We start from the raw sequence: 19577 nt of genomic DNA, 5'->3' as shown, positions 1-19577 counted from the left end.
CTTGTTTTTATCTTTCCCTGATTCACTGTGGTAAGCCTATTATGGCCTGGTTTACAGACAAGGCTTAGATTAGGCCTTAGTTCAATTAGTTCAGAAAATATATATATATATTACATAAATAATATTACAATATTCATAACATTAATGGTGTGCATCTTGAGACAAAACAATGGCTTTCAGTTAAAAAAGCTCAAACATGCATTTTAGTCCGGGACTAGGTTGTGAAATCGGGGCTATAAGTGTTTATGTAGGGATAAGCAGGATGGGTTTTTTTTTTTTTTTTTGTGGGAAATTGTGTACATACATAATTCATCCGTGCGTGTCTCGTCATATCCGTAAATAGAGAAAAGTTGCTCCGGCTAGTCCGGAGAATCACCCATTTAAAAGAAAAAAAAAAAAACCTGAAAAGAGGAGAGTCTGCTTTCTCAGAACACGACAGAGCTTGTGATAAAATGAGAATCAACATTGGCTTGGCTTTTTGGATATGGCAAAAACTGAGGGATTTGAAATGTTGTAAAGCAACGTGGAGATGGCATTTTATTACTCAACAGGTGAGTAAGTTTTATGTTGAAGGAGGAATAGATGATAAGCATTCAACACAAGCAGTAGCTTAGCATTACATTTACTCAACTCTTGTTTTTCCTTCCACGCACTTCTTAAATCAGTTTAACATGTAAACACCACTGTACCACCTAGTGGACATGAATAGTATAGCAATGCAATGGTAAGAGAACACAACAGTAAAGCTGAAAGTATACTTTGTTTTTTTGCAAGCACGCACAGCCTTGCAAAGTATACTTCATTTGACTTTTAAGTGTACACAGACGTTCGACACATGCGCAGTTTTGAGCAATCTCTCATCACGAGTTACAACCCATGTAAATATCTTTGTATTCTTTCTTGCTAGAGTTGTACAAACAAGGGTACTTTCTAACCTCTTCGCACAATCTCTCAACTATATAAGCCTCAATTACCGCTGTAGCTTGCATGCGTTCTGGTCTGTTCTGTTTATGCAGTTTTTCTTTGACTACCTTGTGATTTGACGGCCACAGGGCATGGTTGCCACCTTGTGGATAAACTAATTAGTGCAAGATATTTTGAGAATGTTTGTAACCAGGCCGCTTTGTGGCACCACTGACTTCCATAGTAGGAAAAATAAATACTATGGAAGTCAATGGTGCCCCAGAACTGTTCAGTTTCCCACATTCTTCAAAATATCTTCCTTTGTGTTCAAAAAAACAAAGAAATTTATACAGGTTTGGAACAACTTGAGGGTGAGTAAATGATGACAGAATTTTCATTTTTGGGTGAACTATCCCTTTAAAGGGATATTTATCTTAATTATAACCTATAGTCTGTGGTCAAATTTAAGGGATATTTCTTATATTGTCTTTTAATTAAATAAGGGATATTTCCTATATTGTTTTAAATGTGTTTTATCACATTTAAAGAGATTTTAATCTTATTTTATTCTATTGTAATCAATCGCATTTAAAGGGACAGTATTGTTTGTTTTCTGTCGGTAGTGTAGATCAGGGGTCTCTTCCCCTTTAAGACGCTTTGTGGAGTAGCACAGAGGCCGAATCTCCAGCTGATCGTCAGTGATTCTCATTCTCGCACCGTCTCATCCACACGATTCGCGCTGATCTTTTGGAGAACCAAACATCTGTCTAAATATCCCGCAAATGTCAGAGCTGGGTTTCAAAGCATCTTTGGCATCTTTGATGCCTGGAGCTCGCGCGTCTCTGGATGCAGCGCGTGCAAATGGATGCGTGTGCGAGCGCGTGTCCTTGAGTTGAGCACCACCAGCATGGGATGTTTCTCCATCGCACGGCCGATTGCATCTTGAAACGAAAGCACACGGCGATAAAATAAGAGTAAATGTGTATTTTTGCTCTTTGATGTGCTGGAGAACACAGCTGGCGTGTCGTCTGTAATGGAGGAGACGAGATGAGAAAGTGACGGCGCGTTTGAAGAGGAATCTGTATTTGTGTTGCGCATCATCAGTGATTCTGTGAAGATGCCGAGGAGTTTACGCAGGCTGGTGCACCTGGTGCTCTTCTGTCCCTTATCTAAGGGTTTACAGGTAACTTTCTTCACTCGAAAGACAATGTTGGTCATATTTTTCGAAACGAAAACCTTATAAATAAATTGAAATAACACAGTAACACAAAAGTACCATGGTATCACCACGTTTTTGGGCATGGGACCATGATAATGTGTTTCCTGGCATTGTATTTACATGAATACTGTGTAAATACCATGATACATGAATATGGAAGTCATATGCTAGTTCACTTTTTACTTCAGTAAACATATCTCAGGAAAGGTTTCATTTTGAAAGTCAATTTCTGTAAGCTATTAAACATTTTTACTATTTTTTTTCCCAGAAATATATGTTGAGATTAAGGGGAACGTGCCATTAATTAACCTATTTTAGGCTTTTCACTTAAGCAAAATGAAAAAAAAGAATAATAATAATACATTTTAAAACAATATGCACACAAATTCATGAAACAGCAAATATGCTAAAGGTAACATAAACATATCAAATAATTTCTGCTAGTGGAAACACACATAATTGCATAATTGTATTCCTTAAAGTTACTGAAATAAAGTCTTTGTGACTTAGTGTGACAACTAGCCCCGTTCACCCCTATTCTTTCACACAACATGGTATGACCATTTGATACCATCACTGTACCTCCTGATTTATATGCGTTGCATTCTTCGTCTGTATTTTTAAAAGACAGGGTCCATAAATCAAAAGAAAGCGGATCTGTCATTTTAAATGTTGCAATTAATATACTGTTTTCCCATCTTTAGCTAATCACACACACACACACACACACGGCTGGTCTGAGTGCTTAATGCACACCGTATGCTGACAGTATTTCTGTAGATCCGCACTAAGAGCCCTCTTTCATAAGTGCACTCACCGTAAGTGCACACTGTGACCGTTTGAGACTGTGTAGGTCAACTCTGTCAGATTCATTGCTGAACCCTGCGCTGAAGATGGCACAGATGACAAATGCATCTTTCTTTTCTCTCGTACAAGAGAATTAAAACAGCAGTGATTCAACCTGAAGTTAAACAAAAGCACAATTCCTCATATTAAACAGACCTGAAGATTCTCTCATTATTTACTCACTGTCATGCTATTGCAAACCCGTAAAACTTTCTGTCCTCTGTGGAACACAAAAGGAAAAATTAGGGAGTTTTACTGGCAGTTTTATGGGGACTGAAGCTTTCAGTCTTCAAGAATGATGCAAAAGCTATTAAAATATAAAAGTGATGCTTATGCTATATTCCAAGCCTTCTGAAGCCATGCAATAGTTTTGTGTGAGGAACAGAGTAATATTTAATTTGGTAACACTTTATTTTACAATTTTCTTGTTACACGTTACATGTTGTTACTGTAGTAATAACTATAAATTATGCATACTTACATGGAACTAAACCTGATCACTTTGTTTTTGTTTTTTACGTGTATGCTGGCGTATGCGCAGACTTTCAAAGTATACTTCATCTGATAGCGTGTGCGAACGCAGGCGGTCCACACATGCGCTCTAGAAAGTTTCATCTTTGTCCAGTGTCTGCGCTATTTTTCTCCAGAAGTTATGACGGATATCTCATAATCACACAAGCGCTTGTCAGTGGCATCTGTTGTTGTTGCAGTCTCCGGTATTTTGTTTATATTTTTGCTCCGTCTTTTTACTTTTGTTTTTTACTGTGAAACAACGGCCCATGCAGGCCAGTGCCGCCACCTTTTGGAACAACTGATTAGTGCAAAACAAATTCAATGCAAATGTGCGACCTGTGCGTAGGAGCGTTCTGGTGACGAAATTTGCGTCATGCACATTGTATGCAGACCCTCGCGTACGTGTAAAGACTAAGGTAATACTTTGGCCTTAACCCTAACCCTGTAGTAAGTACATGTAGTTAATTATTATTACTCAGCCCTAAATGTATAATTACAAACCTGATTCCAAAAAAGTTGGGACACTGTACAAATTGTGAATAAAAAAGGAATGCAATAATTTACAAATCTCATAAACCTATATTTTATTCACAATAGAATATAGATAACATATCAAATGTTGTAAGTGAGACATTTTGAAATGTCATGCCAAATATTGGCTCATTTTGGATTTCATGAGAGCTACACATTCCAAAAAAAGTTGGGACAGGTAGCAATAAGAGGCCGGAAAAGTTAAATGTACATATAAGGAACAGCTGGAGGACCAATTTGCAACTTATTAGGTCAATTGGCAACATGATTGGGTATAAAAAGAGCCTCTCAGAGTGGCAGTGTCTCTCAGAAGTCAAGATGGGCAGAGGATCACCAATTCCCCCAATGCTGCGGTGAAAAATAGTGGAGCAATATCAGAAAGGAGTTTCTCAGAGAAAAATTGCAAAGAGTTTGAAGTTATCATCATCTACAGTGCATAATATCATCCAAAGATTCAGAGAATCTGGAACAATCTTTGTGCGTAAGGGTCAAGGGCGGAAAACCATACTGGATGCCCGTGATCTTCGGGCCCTTAGACGGCACTGCATCACATACAGGAATGCTACTGTAATGGAAATCACAACATGGGCTCAGGAATACTTCCAGAAAACATTGTCGGTGAACACAACCCACCGTGCCATTCGCCGTTGCCGGCTAAAACTCTATAGGTCAAAAAAGAAGCTATATCTAAACATGATCCAGAAGCGCAGGCGTTTTCTCTGGGCCAAGGCTCATTTAAAATGGACTGTGGCAAAGTGGAAAACTGTTCTGTGGTCAGACGAATCAACCAAGTTCTTCTTGGAAAACTGGGACGCCATGTCATCCGGACTAAAGAGGACAAGGACAACCCAAGTTGTTATCAGCGCTCAGTTCAGAAGCCTGCATCTCTGATGGTATGGGGTTGCATGAGTGCGTGTGGCATGGGCAGCGTACACATCTGGAAAGGCACCATCAATGCTGAAAGGTATATCCAAGTTCTAGAACAACATATGCTCCCATCCAGACGTCGTCTCTTTCAGGGAAGACCTTGCATTTTCCAACATGACAATGCCAGACCACATACTACATCAATTACAACATCATGGCTGCGTAGAAGAAGGATCCGGGTACTGAAATGGCCAGCCTGCAGTCCAGATCTTTCAGCCGTAAAAAAACATTTGGCGCATCATAAAGAGGAAGATGCAACAAAGAAGACCTAAGACAGTTGAGCAACTGAAGCCTGTATTAGACAAGAATGGGACAACATTCCTATTCCTAAACTTGAGCAACTTGTCTCCTCGGTCCCCAGACGTTTGCAGACTGATATAAAAAGAAGAGGGGATGCCACACAGTGGTAAACATGGCCTTGTCCCAACATTTTTGAGATGTGTTGATGCCATAAAATTTAAAATCAACTTATTTTTCCCTTAAAATAATACATTTTCTCAGTTTAAACATTTAATATGTCATCTATGTTGTATTCTTAATAAAATATTGAAATTTGAAACTTCCACATCATTGCATTCCTTTTTTATTCACAATTTGTACAGTGTCCCAACTTTTTTGGAATCGGGTTTGTACACTGTAACATGGATATCTTAAAACAAAGGTGCAGTAAGCAATTTATGAGAGATTTTAAAATCAACCCAAACAAACACACCCCTCCCTTCATTGCTCCGCCCCTAAAATTCACAAACATGCAAAGCAAGAGTGGATGTCTCTTTATCATAGCTGAAGCGAAGCAAAATCAAAAAAGAAGACAAGGAAGCACAAAAAATGAACATACAGTACACAAGAGTAAATACAAGCAATAGATTGTTGTTGGTCTTAAGCAGTACACCAGCTCCAGACAAACAATGACACTCAAAACTGTCCTGTTATTATTGCTAACATTACAACAACAGCAGATCTTGATTCGGTGAAATATAGCACAGTCAGTGTTACTCATGTATGTAGCAGAAACAAAGCAGCCTCTGCATCCGTTTTCAGGCCTTCCTGCTGAAGCCCAAAGTATACTTCCCTTTTGCACGAGGGTCCGCGTACAGTGTGCGTGACGCGAATTTCATCATCAGAAGAGTACGTGCTTTGTGTGCGCAGGTCGAATATGCACATTTAATATTTTTTGCAGTAATTAGTTTATCCACGAGGTGGCAACCGTGCCCTGGGGCCGTCGATTCACAAGGTAGTCAAACAAAAACTGCATAAACAGAACAGACTGAAACACATGCAAGCTACAGCGAAATTGGAGGTCTACATAGATGAGAGATTATGTGAAGACATTAGAAAGTACCCTCATCTGTACAGCTCTAGCATGAAAGAATACAAAAGCCCTGTTTCCACCACATGAACTTTCCCCAAGATCTAGGGACTTTGTGATGGTACTCGGTGAGTTTCGACTGCAGGAACCAGGGTCTAAGTAAAGTTCCAGGTAAAAATTCCCCCCTTAAAAAGTCCCTGCTTGTGAGATTTTTCAAAAGTTCTAGAACTTTCGGGGGTGGGACTTGGGCGCTGAACATGCTGAGTTCACACAGTATTTTGATTGGTTGACTCCACGCAGCATTTTATTTCAACTACCATTTTCAAAAGTCTGTTACGGGGCGTGCAGTTGCAAGAGTTGTTTGCTATTTGAATCAACAATGGGGTTTAAAAATACGAGGTTCGGGCTTTATTAAGCATATATGTGGAGGACGAAATCCAGCAGGAGCTGAAAAGTCGCGCTCATGGAATTAGACCGTGATGGAAATGCAGACAGCAACAGGTCTGGGGGGAAAAAAGTTCTGGGTAATTTAGGTGGAAATGAGGCTAAATATATTTACATGGGGTGGTTTTAACTCATGGCGAGAGATTGCTCAAAACTTAGAACGCCTGTGTACGCGTACGAGTCAAGTGAAGTATACTTTGCAAGGCTGTGCGTTCGACTGTATGCGTATGCAAAAAACTATGTATACTTTGGGCTTTAGGTCTCTCCAGCGCTGGAAAGCTTTTCTAATATTAAAAGCTCTTGCCTGATCATAACCTTACTTTTTCCAGTGAAAGACCTACAAAACTTTTTGTAATGTCTCTCAGCCCTCTCTCTTTCTACAGTCTTTCTTCAACTCTCCCTCTTGCTCACTCTCTCCTCCCCCATCATGAGTGGACACGCCCCTACTGCTGATTGGCTACAAGTTTGTTGTGCCACTCGGTCCGATCCACTTTCAACAGCGTTTATCAAAAATTGCTTACTGCACCTTTAATTTATTGAGTTGAGAACTGATTCAGTTCAATTTGTGAACAAATCATTCAGACTGGTATTGAGAACTAGATCAATAGATTCATTGAAAAGATTTGACTCAAAAGAATGAATCGTTTATGCATACAACATCTCTACTTTCATGAACTCTTAATGAATGTGCCAGGAAGAGATAGGGTGAGATTTTTTTTTCAAGAATATTGTCATGATATGAACTCTTTCTATGAAACTTTTATGGTGCTTTTGCATGCTTTTTGAAGCTTGAAAGCCCCATTCATTGTATTTTCATGGCATTTCAATTGAAATGTTGTTCATATAAGTTTTGAACAACATGAGGGTGAGTAAATGATTATATAATGTTTATTTTTCAATGAAAAATTCAGTGCATATTTTTACATGACATGAATGTATTTTAAAGTGTGGCACTGTCAAAACTGCATTTTTTGGACTGCGTGTTCAGGCCTCAGGCCTCAGGTTTTCAGAGAGCACACACATACACACTGACTGAATTTAGGTATCTAATAACAGTTGTCTGTATCAACAGGCAGTAATCGGATATGTGAGTTTTCACAGAGTCACACAACACAAACACACACTCACTTTCCCACTCAAGCACAGAGAACAGTTGCTGCCTTCGGCATTCAGCGCCCTTTTACACCTGAAAACTGTCCAAGAGAAGACGTTTAATCTTGTTAGGACACATGCTAATGACCACTAATATTGTTCACTGTTGCTTTCTCTCTCTAACTCTCTCAAAGTGGGATAAGCTACAGTTACATCGCAAGCCAATGTGCCCCATTCTGATTTTCTGCTCAAATCCAATTTTTTTTTTTTTCAAATGACCTTTTAAATGTGGCACATACCCTGCATAAAACACTCCACCCTGGCATATTCATAATGTCGTCATCATCAAGTTTCAACATATAATTTAATATCATTTTCACTTATATGAAAAAAGTAACTTAAAAGGACTGTTCAAAGCCACACATTTAAGATATAATGCACATTGATATATATTAAATTTAATTATTTATTTAATATATATATGTATATATAATATTATATTTTGCATCTATATATATTTTACGTATTTTTATATGCACCTTTTTGTGTATTCATTTAGTTATTGTGTAAATAAACGATTCTAAATAATTTGCTTGTGTATCATAACATAATGACAAAGGTTGAATTTAGATTTAAAAATAAAAATTTCATGATGGCAAAATTCTGATATTAAGGTCCACATATGAAAGTGGCCCAGATCGGCATTAAAAATATAATATAAACAAGAGCTTATATATGTCATGTGGCACATACCCCATATTCATAAAACACCCCACCCTGGCATACTCATCATAACGTCATCAACAAGTTTCAGAATGTAATTTAATATGATATTTTTTCTTATTATATGAAATTAGAACAACTTTGAACTTCTGATCTGCATTTCTACTGTCATTGTTCAAAGCAAAACATTTGAGACATTATGTACATCAAATATTACATTTAATAAACTATTTATTCTTATAATTTAATATTATACACTTTAAAAAATGACTGTAAAAAAAATCTACACAGTAAAATACTGTTTTCTATTGGAACAGCAGTATACCATAAAACAATGCATTCTGGGTAATAAAGAGGCCTATAGACTACTTTCTCGAATACGACAAATAATATTACCCAGAATGCATTGTAATATACAGAAGTAATACACTGTAAAAATAATGCATTCTGGGTGATATTTGTCGTTTTCGAGAAAGTAGCCTTTACGTTATAGGTAGCCTATTTTTTCTCAAAAACGACTAATAATCTTACCCAGAATGCATTGTTTTTATGGTATATTACTGTTTTAAACTGTATTTTTCTGTGTAAATTTGTTTTGGTTTTTTGTTATTTTTTAGTGTATATCATTTATTAAATTATATTAAATTATTAAAAATAATGTAATATTAATTTTAAATATTACACATTGCTTTTTTAAAAAAAATAAAAAATTCTTATGTTTTGTTTAAAATAGTTTACATATTATATGTACCCTTCTGTGCAATACTTTGTATATCTATTGTAAAGAAAGAGTGAAATGATTATAAATTGTCAAAGGTTGAGTTAAAAGTGCAATATGTAAGACTTCTGTCCGCTAGAGGCCTATTCAAAACAAAGGTGTAGCTTGATGACGCCAAGTTTGAGCGCGGAATCTTGGGACATGTGGTCTTCACCTCACAGCTGGTGGAAACAATCAGGATAGGACTCGGGAAGAAATCATGTTCATGGATGTGATTATTAACGTTACTGTAGTATGAAGCAGAGCAGGACCGAGTGTTGTGGGAGCTGAACGAGGCCGCTGGAGCGATTGCGCAACACACGCCGCGAGCAGCGCAACTTTTATTATGCCACAGCCGCCGGCGCCACTTCCGCTTTTCCGGTCATGATTATGAGGTAACGCAGCTCTGTTTATCATATTAGATACATTTGAGAGTGTTGAAAATGATGTTATAATGTTACTCTGTGCGTTCGCTCGGCGGCTGCTGCGAGACACTTGTTGCACACTGCAGTAAGATAGATCGATTTTAGAATATCATATTAAATGCTGGATGGCTTGTGTTGATAAATGGCATGCAATTAATTTTAAAACGTATGATGCAGAAAATGCTGTATTACTGTTACTAAAAATAAAGCTGCATCTTATTATGCTATGTTAGCTACTTAACAAAATAGTGTTTTTCTCTGAGGCATGGTAAAGCATGGTACTCGCAAAAAAAAATCAAGAAAATTAGATTTAAACAATGACTAAACATGTTGAGCTATATAACAATTAGTTTTCTGTCTATAAACGTAACCAAACAGTTGTTCCCTTGCCTATTAAAACAAGTAATATATTAAAGCGTCTTTGGTGTTTCCATGGTTTTTACAAAATAAAACCGGAAACCGAGGGTAACGCGGGTATGACGCAATTGACCCGTCCCGGAGCCTTGGTCAAAATAGCAATTTTCTCATGATTTACAAATAGTTGGAAACATTTGAGATATTGTAAGTACTTAGGTGAACAAAATATATAACACTGGACTAGTGGTTTTTGGAGATTTTACTGCAAAAATCTTACATATTGCACCTTTACGATTGATATAATAATGATTTTTACACTTCACATTGAAAAATTCTGATATTTATCCAATTTATTTTCATATTAAAGTGGAAATAAGATCAAAATAAAAGTGTAATATAAACAAGAGCTTATATATGTCATGTGAAATATTGTTTAGTGTATATTTATGTCTCTCTTTCAGTCCCGTTTACCTGCAGTAAAGGTCAAGTACCTGTTGGTGGCGTGGTTTGGGATTCTGGTGGCCAGCTGGGTGATTTACATGCAGTATTCCTCTTATTCAGAGCTCTGCAGAGGACACGTCTGTACCATGCTCATCGTAAGTCACTGAAATCCTCCATAATGCATGAGTTGAACTGGACGTCCCTTCCCATGAGCGCTGTTCCCTGCCACTTAGGTGAAATCAACATGGAATAGAGAGGATTTGCTACTTTAGACAGAGAGTGAGAGACTTATGATGATACATGATGATTGACAAACACCTCCGTGCGATCTCATACTGTACATACACACAGATGGTGTAATATTTATGCTGTTTTGCCTTCCAGTATTCGTCCCTGACAGGAAGTCATTGCACAGAATTGCTGAAACTGGAAAATTAAAAGGAGGAAGCAAAAGAGATGGCAGTTCATAATTATGCTGTTATGGAAACCACATTTAAATATTCTCAGTTTTATTGTCGCAGTAGGCTAATTATGCTGTGTGATTGAGTTTAATCACAAATTCTGTATTCAGCTACAGGATGTAAACACAAACTTCCTCTTACTGTGATGTTTTGCATTCTGAGTCACACATTCTTAAAAAGATAGTTCACCAAAAAAATGGTCTCATCTACTCACCATCTACTCGCTCGCGTTTTTTTTTTTTTTTAATGGAACAATCAGGATGTGCTTTTCAATAAAACAAAAGTGTATCGTAACTAGTGTGGTCAAGCTCCAGAATGACAAAAAATCCATACAACTTGTGCACCATAGTCTTTTAAAGCCACACAATAGTATTATGCGAGGAACAGACCTAAATTTTAAGTATTAGTTGCTGGAAACCTCACTTTGAGGTACATTTTCTTTTTTCGATGTGCTGTCCCTTTAAAAACAAATTTGCCAGTCTTTTCAGAGCCTTAAAACGTGATGTGTGTTAGACTCTTGGTGAGGCCCAGAGAAAGGAAAGGCCTTTTCAGCTCTTGTTTTGCAACATGTGTGCTGAAAGCCACTTTGGTAGATATCAGAAATGAAAGCGAGAAGGAAGAGAGAGAACGCAGTTGAGAAGGAGAAGTTATATGCTGCCTTTAGACTGATCTGTGTGTTTGTGGGTCATTATCTGCACAAGTGCCAGTCCATCATAACATCATGACCCCCTCTGTCCTCTAACTGGCTGGTTTGTCCTCCTGTTACTTGCACAAGACTGTTAAATTGAGAAAAGATCTCAAGATACAGTATTTACAGTATATAGCGTTTGTGGTTAATGCCTGTCCATTTTCTGTGTGTGTTTAGTGTGATCATTACCGCAGAGGTATCATCTCGGGGTCGGTGTGTAAGTCTCTCTGTGAGGAAAAAACTCTGTCTCTTCAGCACTGTCTTTCAACGTCACCAACGCACCAGGTAAACACACACAAGGATGATTCTTACAAAAACACATTTTAATAAAAAAGAAATTATAATTTGCATTCGTTTTTCATTTATTTTCCATAACAAGCACATTTTCCTATTGAAGCTTGTTTCCACCATTAAAAATACAAATAAAAAAGGTAAATGTGACTTTTTATCTCACAATTCTGACTTTCAGAATTGCGAGATATAAACTCACAATTGTGAGTTATCAAGTCAGAATTATGAGATAATGTAAGAATTATGAGATATAAACTCAATTCTGAGAAAATGTTTTAGAATTTTATAGTTTATATAGCAATTCTGACTTCATAAGAAACAATTGCGAGTATATATCATGCAATTCTGACTTTATATCTCGCAATTCTGAGAAAAAAGTCAGAATTGCAAGTTGCGTGAAAAACTTGCAATTGCGAAAAAAAAGTCAGAATTCTGACTTTATATCTCATAATTCTGACTTTATATCACGCAATTCTGACTTTATAACTCGCAATTCTGACTTTATAACATGCAATTGCGAGAAAAGTCAGAATTGTGAGATAAATAGTTGCAATTACCTTTTTATTTTTTTTTTTTTATTTAATGGCGGAAACAAGCTTCCATATTTTCCTCCAAAATTCTCATTGAGGTAATGAATCTAGACATTTTACTTCATATTTATCTTTTTGATTTAATTTGCATTATTCTCAATGATGATTTTTCTATACTGAAATATGTTACTTTTTTATTATATTATTTTTTAAATTTTTAAATGATTTTATTTAATTTTATTTATTAAAAATAATTTAATTATTAATAATTATGTAGGGGATTTTTTTGTTGTTGTTTTTTTTGTCACAATGTGAAAAAAAAAATTATGGTCCTAAATAGGCATGTATATACAATTATGGATGATTTTTACAAAAATATGTTCAGGTCACATTTTAATGAAGAAAAGCAAAACTAAAGAAAAAAACCCAAAAAATTATATTTTGCATTTAAGTTTTTTGCATCACATTTATTTTCCATAACAAACAAGCACATTTTCTTCCCAAAATATTAATCTAGATATGTTATCTTTGTTTATTTGCATTATTCTTAGTTTTGCAATTTATTTTTTGTACTATATTATTTTTGGGTTTTTTTTTTAATGCATTATTTATTTATTTACTTAAAGATTTTTTTTTTTTACTTCCTTCATTTTTGGTCACAATGTAAAAAAAAAAGAAATGATGGTCCTAAATAGGCACATATACACATCTGTCACACGCCTGTTAATATATGTGTCGTGCAGGTGTACAGTGCTGTGTGGAAGGAGAAAGCCGTGTTGGTGAAGTGCGGCATTGAAGAGGGCATGAGAGGAGAAAATGGTCCTGACACTCCACTACGGCATGACAACAGCCTCTATGATAAACCCACCCGCGGTACATCCATGGATGAATTCAGAGCGATGCTGCATTCCTTCCTCAAGGTCTCTTCATCTACTACACCTCCTTTATTGTCAATGTTTCAAATTAAAAGCAAATATCACAGTAAACCAGACCTGCAGTTGACAAAGAAACCAGTTTTATTCTCATAAAATGCCTGTCCTTAAATTCTAGAACTTGACATCTTTAACTTTTTGTGGTGCAGGCGTTATATCAATGTTTTTCAATCATATGACGATATTCAGTAGATATCTTGATATTAATTCGTTAATCTGAAATGGGTTTTTGACCATCATTTCAACTTAACAGCCATTGTTTTCAAGAAGATCTAAAATGTTTAATGGAAGTAAAAAAATTAGTGTTTTTTGCTAAATGACCATTATCATATGAAATTTAATCATTTTAATTAAAAAAAGGGCATTTTAATACATGATAAACATTTTTACGTGGTTTTTGTGAAATAGTTTGAACTGATTCTCCAAAATGAACTGAACTTACCACCTCCAATGCCATCTTTGTCAATTTTAAGTTGAACATTTATTGCAATGATTTTCAATGTTGATTAAATGAAATCACCAGTCAAATGATCAGAAATATATGATGAATATTCGCTATATAACCCAGCCCTAATTGTGACTGATATTTGAGAAGTTAATGTCCTGCAGAGGAAAGCAGAAAAGGAACTAAAGAGAGTCTAACGCTCTCTAAGCTTTCGGCTGTTCCTCATGGTCTCCTGTAGGAGGGTGAAAATGGAGAGAGAGAGCAAGGGAGGGAGTGGGGTAACAGGGAAGAGAAGCCAAAAATAACTGAAGGAGCTTGAAAAGGTCACAGCCAGAACAATACACTCACTCTCAGTGTCACAGGGGAGAACAACAAACACACACACTTAAACACAACCCACACAAAATGCTGCAAATGGCCATGCACACTTCAGTATTCACGCATATATGTGTACTGGATAAAGACTGTAGGTTAGACATCTCATGAAATAAAAATTAGAGTTTGTGTCAGTTAGGCCCTGATTACACCTGGTATTAGGACGTGTTTTGGTCGATCGGATCACAAGTGGACGAGGCAGACACATACCCAAATACACCTGGTATTTTAATCTGTCTCTTTTCTCCACTTTCAACCACTTCTGTCGTGATTTCTGCGAGGGGACGGTCTATTGCCGGGTAAATGTATGGGTTTTTTCAGATCTTTCGATCTAATGGACAAAATAAGCTTGCGCAATTTACATATGAATGCATGGAGACAACAGAAAAACATAATTTGTTCTGCTCTGATAGCCGCAAGATCACACCGAACGCTGTGAGTCCGTGTTAGAAATCAGGAATCAGGTGAGAGAACATTGTGCTTGGTACATTTTTCGTCTTCAAACCAAACTTCAGCCGACAAAGTTTAAATCCTGTCTGGCTGGCGCACTTCCCATAATGTTTACGCGTTAGGTCAGTAGGCGGAGAGTAGGCGCTCTTTCGTGGCCATTCGAACACATTCGACCACAAGAGCGTTTACTCTACGAAAGCAATCCAGTCGAATGTTTTCTCAACTACCTCTGGAAGTGGTTGAAAGTGGACAAGCTCAAAGCGTTTTAGACCCCATTTACACCTGTATTTAGCCTCGTCCACTTGTGATCCGATCAACCAAAAAGCATCTTAATAGCAGGTGTACTTTTTTCCTCCCGGGAAAACAAAAATATTGACAATGATCTCGTACACATACAATGCTCTCTAGAATGAATACTTCCCCTACTCCCAAATTATAAATACCACCCACCTCTGACTAGAAATAGAAAGTAGTAAATTATAGTTCATGACTGTGACAATGTTATTGATGGCAATTTATTCCAAAACTAAAATTTCTCTCCCATTCCTTCACAGGACAGTGTTGGAGAGCAATCGTCTCTTGGCACCCTTGTAACCCGTGTGATTTCTTTAGCTGATGTTAATGGTGATGGCAAAGTTTCGTTAGCAGAGGCGAAATCCGTGTGGGCTTTGCTTCAGATCAATGAATTTGTTTTAATGGTGGCACTGCAGGATAAAGAACACGCTCCCCACCTGCTGGGCTTCTGTGGAGACCTTTACGTGACTGAACATGTAGCACACAGCGCCCTCTTCAGGCTGGAGGTGCCTGGCTGGCTACAGCCAGTGTTTCCAGAGGCATTGGGCATCGCTCTTAACCAGTGGCTCGCTCCTGCATGGCCCCGCAGGGCTCGAATAACCATCGGTCTGCTCGAGTTTGTGGAGGAGGTGTTCCATGGCATTTACGGAAGCTTCTACATATGTGACGCAAGCCCGAGGCGGGTTGGGTACAATGCGAAATATGACTTCAAAATGGCAGACCTTCAGAGCGTAGCATCGGAAGCAACCGTCAAGGGGTTCCTGCGAGGGAGAACTTGCGAGGCAAATGCCGACTGCACTTACGGGCGAGATTGTACCGCGACGTGCGACCGATTGGCAAGGCAGTGCAATGTGGAGGTGGTGCAGCCCAACTTGGCCAAGGTGTGCGCACTACTGCAAGACTTCTTGCTCTTTGGAGCGCCATCAGACCTGAGGGAAGACCTGGAAAAACAGTTACGCACCTGTGTAACTCTCAGCGGACTTGCCTCGCAGATGGAGGTGCATCATTCCCTTGTTCTGAACAACCTCAAAACACTACTGTGGAAGAAGATCTCGAACACCAAGTACTCTTGAGACCAACATAGAGATGATCAAGAGAAAGGCAACGAAGAGCAGGGGAATTGGAGACTTCCTGAGAGCGAAAGTGGGGTCAGCACAGCAGCCTCTGAAGGGCCAACAGAATAGCTGAACTCTGCCAGCCCCTACGGACATAAAATCTGTCGAACATCAATCACCTTTAAGAGAGAATATAGTGTATGCTCTGAAAGGACATACACTACATCCCCACCCACTATTTTGATCAAGCGACTCAATTGAAGACCCTTTAATCAATAGAAACACCCCTTAGCCTGAAAGATCTACGATGAAGTAAGACTGTCCAATTAGGAACAAAGACAATTGGAGGACATTTATTTGACTGTGCAACCCCTTCCCAAATTTTGCTAAGTTCTGCTAGGTCAGCTTTTGGTTAAGGATCTGGGCTGCAAGCACAATGATAGTAGGGTCAATTCCAAGTAGAAGTAACCCAAGGAAAGGAGAGTTTCTAAGAGGATGGTCTTGCTCTACATCCCCACCCTCTATTTTACTTGAGCAATTAATCTGACAACCCTTTAATGCTATAGAAAAACTATCGGAAGAGTCTCTTTCCTTTGGCCGAAATTTCCAAGGTGAAGTTAAAGTCTAATTGGGAACAAAGACAACTAGAGGACGTTCTTTGACCATGCAAAACCCCTTCCCAAATGAAACCTTGAGTCCTGCTTGGTGAACTTTTGGTTAAGGATCGGGGCTGCAAGCACAAAGATAGTAGGGTTGATTCCAAGAAGTAGTAACCCAAGGAAAGAGTTTGGAAGAGGACGGTCTTGCTCTACAACCGCTATACCCTTGAGCAAGTCATGCAACTTTTGGTTGCGACTGCAGGACTGTTCCTGGAACGTTTTTGTGATGTAAACTACATCCACACACCTGTTTTGACTTTCAACATGGAACCAGAATGATCTTTAGCAATGTTTGGAAGCACCTTTCCTTCAAAGTCAAGAAATGTCTGGACTCTAGGCCAAAACCTGCAACACATCCAAGACGTCAACATTGGAATGAGTATGAGTAAAGGAATGAGGTTATATTGTCTTTTTACAGAGTGTATGGTGTGTTAGTGTGTTTGTGTGCTTGTTCTAGGAGGATGCTTTTTCTCATGTTGTAGTTTCACAGGAAGGAATTCCTTTTCCGGGCGTTCTGAAGCATTTGTGATGGGATTTGCTATGCTTGAACTGTGAGATTACTTACTGTGTTTCTCAGGGTATGTGTGTTTATGTCTGAATGTGTTTGGAAAATGGTTACTATTAACATTAGAATTGTGGTGTCAGTACACAGTTTGAGGAATCACGGTCTAGTGAACCGTGTATGTGCAGAAAGTGTGTGTGCACACTGTAAACACTTCCACTTTACTTACAGTAGCCACTTTTATAAACATCTCACACTAGCATAACTAACAGATCTCAGATTGCATCTCATTAATACTAAACAACATGCACTTTCCACGAATAACCAACAGGAAGTACATCTGAGTATTTACATTAAGAATCATGCGACCAAGCGCACATTTTCAAGATCAATCTCCTCCCAGACTTTGTGGGAACAACCCTAAAATTTCATTCTTGCACATATTAACACACAACTATGCGAGAGTTGAAAGGACGATGAGCTTTTGTCTTCTAGTGTGTGCTAGGCTTTAGTACAATTACATGTTGTTGAATGAAGTGATTTTATGTACTTTAAATCATGTTTCTTATTTTATTCTGTGTCTCTGTATGGAGAGCAGCACAATTAGCATCTGGCCTTGTTCAGGCTTCTAAATACTTATTTATTTTACCTCCATCATTCTGTTCAACTATTATTCAATGATTAGTAAATGTTTGAAACTCATATTGTGTGTATGTGTTTTATTAAATAATAATGTTTTGTGTTTTTTGAAGTGAAGCACAGGCACACAAAGTACAGCACTTGGTGGGAGGTCATACACAACAGCACGTATCCTTTTACCTGACCTTTAGAAAGAAACAAGGAATCAGCATATATTAGTGCAGGGAGGCCTCCCAAACCCACCTCACCTTTAAAAGGACACGTTACTAACAGGACCAAAACTGGAGAGAAAAAGATCCTCAAACCTCAAACAAGCTGTTATTTATTTAAATATTTTTATGGTAAAAGAATTATCACATCAGTGGCCTGTTGCATGAAGCTAGTTGAACAAACTCTGAGTTTCAGAGTAGGTTTGGAGTTGACAAATCCAGATAAATCCAACCTGGTTTAGATCAGGGTCAACTGTTGCACAACGCTCGGTATAAACTTTATCTGTCGACTCAGGTTTAATCCGGAGTTTGCAAAGCGCGTGCACCTGAAAGCGTGACACGTGCGGCAAACAGCCAATCACACTGAACAAGGAGAACGTCAGTTTGATTCACTTCTCGCGAGAGAGCCGTGCAATTCATGTCTCTTCCGAATATTAAAATCGTTATGAAAAATATGAAATAAAACACATTTACAAAGCAGGAATAAACACTGCTGCAGTGAAAGTTTGAGAAGGCAGCTGAAAGAAAAGTTCTGACTATATCAATGCATGTAAATCAAACAAATAATTAATATAGTTTCACAAAGAGCTCAAAAGAATACATGTAAACTTAATCTGTTTAAAAGCTTTATATGTTATGCATGTATTATATTTTTTTTAATTTAAAAGCAAAGTTTAATATTGTCAATTAATATAATAGGCCAAATTATATGAATATGTCATGAATTATTCATAATTTTAATTTATTTAATATAAATATAATGAGTAATTAACAGCAAATGTTGAGCAATTTTGTCTCTAAAATGTTTTCACTATAAACTGATTTAATTTGGAGTGAGAGATACAGGGGGAGTGGCTTTATTGCATCAGATACGTGTCACTTTACTCACAGCTGATTGGTCGAGTTTGGGTTTGCGATCTCTTAACTCAAAATAAAACCTTCTCCGGAGCAGGTTAGCCGTGTAGCATAAGTTACCATAGCAATGAAACCCGCTAAAAACCAATCCATCTTCATGAGCCTGAAAAACCAGAGTTTGCTCAAACTGATCTTGAACTTACCTGGGTAGAAACTGAAACCGGCTTTGTGGAACAGGCCACAGAAGACTTAGTCTATAGGTTAGACTGTTGTTTTATTAGTTCCATTAAATATGCAATAATTTGACTAGATGGATATACTGAATTATAGCATATTTACATTATGTGTGTAATTATAGCATATCATGTTTAATGTGAACATATGCTACTGTTCAAAAGTTTGGGTTTGGTGAGATTTTTAAAATGTTTTTGAAAGAAGTATCTTTTGCTCACCAAGGCTGCATTTATTTAATAATAATAAAAAACAACAACAACAACAGTAAAAACAAGAATATGTAAAATGACTGTTTATAACTGTAATTTAAAATGACTTTTTTTCCAGAGTCAAAGCTGAATTTTCAGCATCATTACTCCAGTCTTCAGTGTCACATGATCCTTCAGAAATCATTCTAATATGCTGATTTTTTTTTTTTTTTTGCTCAAGAAACATTTTTATTATCAATGTTGAAAACAGTTGCTTCATATT

General features: G+C 37.5%; 1 protein-coding gene across 1 annotated transcript; it reads left to right on the top strand.

The window, feature by feature from the left end:
- The first annotated feature begins 1542 nt into the window (after positions 1-1542).
- On the top strand, positions 1543-17871 carry dipk1b (divergent protein kinase domain 1B). The gene is made up of 5 exons (XM_051877087.1): positions 1543-2086; positions 10508-10642; positions 11814-11921; positions 13201-13377; positions 15214-17871. The coding sequence occupies exons 1-5, from the start codon at positions 2021-2023 to the stop codon at positions 16024-16026; spliced, it is 1299 nt and encodes a 432-aa protein (XP_051733047.1). The 5' UTR covers positions 1543-2020; the 3' UTR covers positions 16027-17871.
- Positions 17872-19577: the final 1706 nt, after the last annotated feature.

Source organism: Ctenopharyngodon idella, chromosome 21 (genome assembly GCF_019924925.1).
Source record: "Ctenopharyngodon idella isolate HZGC_01 chromosome 21, HZGC01, whole genome shotgun sequence".
Taxonomy (NCBI): domain Eukaryota; kingdom Metazoa; phylum Chordata; class Actinopteri; order Cypriniformes; family Xenocyprididae; genus Ctenopharyngodon; species Ctenopharyngodon idella.
This window is presented reverse-complemented; position numbering and strand designations above follow the sequence as displayed.